The 6,385-nt window shown below is 50.6% G+C and overlaps 1 protein-coding gene across 1 annotated transcript; it reads left to right on the plus strand.

Moving 5' to 3' along the window:
• Nucleotides 1-502: 502 nt before the first annotated feature.
• Nucleotides 503-6,053, plus strand: LOC130588077 (E3 ubiquitin-protein ligase UBR4-like; the record flags this gene model as incomplete). The annotated part of the gene is made up of 8 exons (XM_057389032.1): nt 503-674; nt 1,257-1,484; nt 1,573-1,651; nt 2,281-2,517; nt 3,417-3,585; nt 4,566-4,710; nt 5,358-5,443; nt 5,940-6,053. Coding segments are annotated over exons 1-8 (1,160 nt in total), but the record flags the coding sequence as incomplete, so codon positions are not given.
• Nucleotides 6,054-6,385: the final 332 nt, after the last annotated feature.

Below are 6,385 nucleotides of genomic sequence, written 5' to 3' on the forward strand. Positions count from 1 at the left end.
CACAGGGCAGCCCAGCTCGTGCATCCCTCGGTGCTCTCCTAACCCAGGAGTTATGTGGAGCTGCTGTCCCATTCCTGGGGAAGTGTTAACCATCCTGAAGGGAAGCTGCTCCAGCCCGTGGCTCCTTGGCTCCGCTTGGCAGGCAGAATTCCTGAATTTAGTGTGGCAGGGAAGCGGAGCAGTGGATGGGGATTGCCACAGAAATTCCCAGGCTTGTTCCACCCCCGTGGTTTGGTGTTTGAGCAGGTGCACTGAGCAAAGCCCAAGCAAATGTCAAAATGTCTTCTAAGCTGAAATATTTTATTACTCTGGAGCAGCTTAGTGCATCCCCACAGCTGACACCCAGCTCAAGGCCTCGTGCAGGTTTTTATTCACCATTCAGGAGCATTTCTTTGGGCTGCAAAGGGGCAGGAAYCCTTTGTTTTTAGAAAATCAGCAAAAGCACCCTGTCACTCCTGGTACCACCACTCTGGGGGTGCTCAGAGCAGAGCCTGAGGGATTTCTCTTGCTTCTCTCACTTCCAGGGTCACGCTGCAGATGTTTTTGAGGCCTACACGCAGCTCCTGACAGAGATGGTGCTGCGCCTGCCCTACCAGATCAAGAAGATTGCAGACACAAACTCACGCATCCCCCCACCCATCTTTGATCACTCCTGGTTCTACTTTCTGTCTGAGGTGAGCAAGAACACGGTACACCTGCAGATTTCCACAACAAAGCTCCAGTAGTGGTTTCTTTCATGGGAGAGATGAGCTTTAACAGAGCTGATCTCAACTCCATCTTGTTTTTTTAATCCCCTTGAAAGAAGGTGAACTCTTGGCTTTGCGTTGTTCCTGTTGAACAGGAATCTGTAGGAAAACGTACATGAAAAATAAGTTTGCTGTTATTTCCTGGAATTCAGTGTTTGCTGCCTCAAAGCTGAAAGGGAAAACCTGCTGTGAGATGGAAAAATGTAAAATAGTGCTCAGCTGTTGGTGCATGTGCCTTAAAAAAGAAATCAGGAAGATACTTGGGGTTTGTCTTCTCAGTTTGCTTCCTGTTTACATAACAAGTTATCTTATATTTCCACAAGGATGAAGTAGGATTTCTTAATTAGCCTTGATTTGCTGTTTGTTTGAGGCTGTGGCTGACAAGGGATGGTTTTCAGTGRTGTTGTTGTGCAGTTTCTTCTGCCTGAGACTTGCAGTAGTGAAGGCATCTCCATTTCTTTCCCTTTTGGAGGAAAGCACCCATTTTTGTGTTGTGGCTTCTCTCGGCAGTACCTGATGATCCAGCAGACGCCATTCGTGCGCCGCCAGGTGCGCAAGCTGCTGCTCTTCATCTGCGGCTCCAAGGACAAGTACCGGCAGCTGCGGGACCTGCACACGCTCGACTCRCACGTCAGGGGCATCAAAAAGCTGCTGGAGGAGCAGGGCATCTTCCTGCGGGCCAGCGTGGTGACAGCCAGCTCGGGCTCTGCCCTGCAGTAYGACACGCTGATCTCCCTGGTGAGGGGAACTGCGGGAGGGGGCATCGGGGTGGCATTGGTGTGTCAGGGTGCTGATGGGCCCGCTGTCCCCTCCCCTGTCCCTGCAGATGGAGCATTTAAAGGCTTGTGCAGAGATTGCCACGCAGAGAACGGTGAACTGGCAGAAGTTCTGCATCAAGGATGACTGTGAGTGCTGTCCAGCGGGGTTTGGGGRGCAGCGGTGCCGTGCTTGGGGTCAGGGCGGCTCTGATGGGGAAGCTCAGCAGAGCAGGGTGGACACAGCTGAGTTCTGACAGGGCTGAACTGTTCCCAATGCTCATTATCCCAGTGTCCTAATTGCAGCTGGTCCTTGGCTGCAGAGCAAAGGTGACTGAGAGGAACAGCACATCTGTGTTTTCTTCTTGTGCTGCTGTTGTCCTGGAGCAGAATTTGGGATGAGCCAYTTCCCCTGGTGTACCCCATGTTTGGCTGTGGTGTAGGAACAGGAAGGTTCTGGGAGTTTGGTCCTTGTGTACAAAGATTTTTTTGGTTTAGGTTGAGGGGGTTTTTTTCTTTTTTAATTCAGGCTTTAATGAGCTGTGGCAGGGCAGGTTTAGGATGGATTTCAGGAAAAGGTTCATCCCCCAGAGGGTGCTGGGCACTGCCCAGGCTCCCCAGGGAATGGGCACGGCCCCGAGGCTGCCAGAGCTCCATGGTGGGATTGTTGGGGGGGTCTGTGCAGGGCCATGAGCTGGATTTGATCCCTGTGGACCCTTTCCAGCTCAGAATATTCCATGATTTTGTGTTTATTCAAACATTTTCTCCTTTCCTTACAGCGGTTCTGTATTTCCTGCTCCAAGTCAGCTTCCTGGTAGATGAAGGGGTGTCGCCAGTGCTGCTGCAGCTGCTGTCCTGTGCTCTGTGTGGCAGCAAAGTGCTGTCTGTGGCTTCATCCTCTGCATCTTCCAGYGCCTCTTCCACTGCTCCTGCAGCATCGGGCTCGGGGCAGGCGGCACAGAGCAAATCCTCCACCAAAAAGAGCAAGAAAGAGGAGAAGGAGAAGGAGCGAGAGGGTGAGGGGCAGCTGGGCCCTGTCCTTTGGTGCCTTTAGGGAGCAAGTCTGCTCCTCACAGCCTTTCTTACTCTGTTTACAAAGAGCTGGGTGAGAAATCTCACTGCTGGGAAAGGCTCGTGATACCCACAGGCCACAGCCACAGAGAGCAGAGCAGCTCCCATGTGTAGGTGGGGCTCAGGGGAAGCAGTGTGGCCTAAGTTGGGCTGAAATCACCTGCTGAGGACGTCYCAAACCCGCTTGAGTGGGCATTGAGTGGGTTTGAAATTCTTTAATGGTGTTACCTCATCCAGTGATGAAGCAGCTCCCACTGAACTCGCCCGTCCTGGGTTGGGGGAGGCTGAAAAGCTCACGAGGATTAAAACAAATCCTGGGGATGCACACCCATTTAGCTCTGCTCCTCAGGGATTGTGTTCAGACTTGTTTCCTCTGGCTGCCTTGGGAGCTCTGCTGGAGCCAGGGCTGCTGCTTAATGAATACCCACAGTCCTGGGAAAGTAATTAAGCTTCCCTATAAAAGTCACGGGCATAAATTCTCCCTTGGCTTTTCTTCAAGGAGCCGCTTTGGCTTTCACCATCAGATGATTCTSTGTGAGTCTTTTCAGTGCCTCATGGTCAATCCTTTTCTTTTTATCAGGATGTGTAGCACATTTCCCACGTCCTCACTGGCAAGTTTTCCAGCAGGTTTTTTCCTGTTACTCAGGAATACTAGAGGCTGTGTTTTTGAAAAAGGCAGGAATGTTAAATTCATGTTGTCACTTGTCCCTGTTATCGTGACTCTTGACAACTGAATAATTATTTATTTAACAATAATAAGACAACTGAATAATTCTGAATGTGAARCAGGAGAGGGGCTGCCTGTGAGGTGCTGTTCTCCCTAAAGCCTTCCCCGTGTCCCCAGGTGAGGGTGCAGGCAGCCAGGAGGACCAGCTGTGCACAGCCCTGGTGAACCAGCTCAACAAGTTTGCTGACAAGGAGACCCTCATCCAGTTCCTGCGCTGCTTCCTGCTGGAATCCAACTCCTCCTCGGTGAGGTGGCAGGCCCACTGCCTGGCCCTGCACATCTACAGGTGAGCTGGGCAGCCTGCCCTGCCCTGGGGCTGGGGCAGTGCCAGAGCCCCTCTCCTAAAGGACTCTGGAACCTGCAGGTGTTGCCCCTCCTGGAATTGCTCACACCAGTTTGCCGTTCTGGGGCTGGAGGTGGAAGTTGTGAGTGAGCCTTGAGSAATCTGAGCTGTCATCTGCAAGGAGCAGTTTATTTCTGTCTGCAAAATCTGACCAGGAGCAGGTGTTTGTGGGCAAAGTGAATTTGTGAGGCAGATCGAGGCTCACATTGTCGAAAGTTGGGAGTTGTGTAGGGAAAGGAGCACTTCAGTTGATGCCTAAAATCCAGCTAACCTAAAATAGTGGCTGGACAGAATTCAGAGAATAAAAAACATATTATAAATAATAAATATTATAATTATTGCAGGGTCTTCAGGTCCGTTCAGGGCAGTCCCAGCCCAGCCAGGGGCTGCACCCACAATGGACAATGGCTCACGGGTTTTTCACCCTTTCTCACTTTTGTCCATTTGCACAKCRGGGYTGAATCCTCCAATTGCAGCTGCAGCCAATGCAGTCATTCACTCCAASTTGGCTCCCCMAATTCTCTSTTGTTTCCATCTCTTGGGGCCTGGCCCAGGGAGGWGTCCTTGAGTTTGGGGCTGSAGAGGAATTGTTTTGTGTAAAAATGGGAGAGCAGGAGCTCAGCACTGTCTGTGGAGTGTGGAGTTAAMCACTGRAGAATCCCAGGGGTACAGAGACAGGGAAATGGAGAAGGTGAAATCCTGAGGCATCACAGGGGCCTGGACTCCTTCAGAGCTCTGTTCAGTTGTTGCAGGACAGCTGTTCCAGTTTGGGAGTGCTGGAGAACAGCTGAGCTCAGGGAATGGTGGGGTTTAGCTCTGTGAGCTCTGCAAGGTTTCCCAGTTTGGTGAACTGGAGTTTGAGTTCTCCTGCACGAGATMTGTGCCTTCTGCAGGAGCCTGACTGTCTGTGATCTGCTCAACAGGAACTCCAACAAGTCTCAGCAGGAGTTGCTGCTGGATCTCATGTGGTCCATCTGGCCAGAGCTCCCAGCYTATGGAAGAAAGGCTGCCCAGTTTGTGGATCTCCTGGGGTACTTCTCCTTGAAAACACAGCAGACTGAGAAAAAGGTACAGTGTCRTTACAGAAAGGAGGTGCAGCATCCCAGCTGCTTATTTGTGGGATGGCTGGGACAGGTTTTCTTTCAGAAAAACTTCTGGTTGAAATTTTTTCAGTTCCTAAAATGTCAATGTTAAAGAAAGTAAGGCCCTTAAAAAATTGGGAAGTGTGGATTTTTTGTTTTATTGTTTTGAGGTTGAAATTGTGCTGATGAGTTTTTTATTTATTGAGAAAAATACCTCTTTCCCACAGGAGGCCTTTGTGGTTCTGGCAGCTCAAATTTATAGGTTTTTGATACTGGAAGTCCTAGAAATCTCTTGTATCTGTGACTTTTGAGCAAAGGAAGTGGTGGCCTCTTTTAGGGGATCAGTGGGATTGAGAACAAATAATTGAGACCCATTGATGCTTGCCTGAGTGTGTTTAAAGAGTGGGCAATGCCATCCAAACCTGGGTGGTGACTGACTGACAAACAGTGCCAATTGTGTAAATCCCTAACTTTAGGATCGATTACATTCCTGGGTAACAATTTAAACATGTAAATTCCTGGAGGTGTATTGTGTGCCTCTTCTGGGAGCCTGGAACACAGGTGATGAGGGATATTTGTGCCTTTGGAGCAATAAAAAGGTTGTTGAGGAGACTTTCCTTGGATGTGTTTCAGCTGAAGGAATATTCCCAAAAGGCCGTGGAGATCCTGCGGACTCAGAACCACATCCTCACCAACCACCCCAACTCCAACATCTACAAGTGAGTCACTCCTGCCTTCCATCCATCYATCCATCCACGGCCCTGAGGGGAGAGCTGAGCTCCATCTGTGGGGAACACAGCTCTGCTGATGGGGTGGACATGGGGCTGGACCCTGCTGAGGTTTGGGAGAAGGGCAGGATCCTTCCTGCCAGAAGGATAACCTGACAGAAATTCTGTGTCCTACCAGCAGAGCTTGGCTTCAGCTCTTCTGCTCTCACTGGCAGTAAATGTTAGAAAATCTCAGGCCCAGCTGGAGAACAGAGATTTGCAGATTTATTTAACTGTTGTGTTCTTGGCCCCATTTTGGCGGGTGATAATTACACTCAAAATGCTGCTTTGTTAAACCCAGTCATTTCCAGTGTGATTTACATTGCAACTCTTGTGTTACACATTGGRATTGGGGCTGAGGGAAATCCAAGCGATCCTGATGGAATGGAGGGTGTTTAAAACACAGCAAATGCCCAGTTCCACAGTCAATGTTGTTCCCTTGTTCCAGCACGCTGTCTGGGCTTGTGGAATTCGATGGCTACTACCTGGAGAGTGATCCTTGCCTTGTCTGCAACAACCCCGAGGTGCCCTTCTGTGTAAGTAACCCTGGAACCACAGAATTGTGGAATAGCCTGAGCTGGAAAGAGCCCACGAGGATTCAATCCAACCCCTGGCCCTGCACAGGCCCCCAACAATCCCCCCCTGTGCATCCCTGGCAGCTCTGTCCAAATGCTCCTGGAGCTCTGGCAGCCTCAGGGCTGTGCCCATTCCCTGGGGAGCCTGGGCAGTGCCAGCACCCTCTGGGGACAGAAGAACCTTTCCCTGAAATCCATCCTAAACCTGCCCTGGCACGGCTCCATCTGCTCTGCATGGCACCAGCAGTGACTGCTGCTGTTCGATTCTTTCCAGTGGTGGGGATCCCAGTCCTTTCCAGGTCTGGTTTCCCATGTCCTT

The sequence above is a fragment of the Malurus melanocephalus genome, unplaced genomic scaffold, assembly GCF_030028575.1.
Source record: "Malurus melanocephalus ecotype Western Australia unplaced genomic scaffold, MMel_1.1 scaffold_3263, whole genome shotgun sequence".
In the NCBI taxonomy this organism is placed as follows: Eukaryota; Metazoa; Chordata; class Aves; order Passeriformes; family Maluridae; genus Malurus; species Malurus melanocephalus.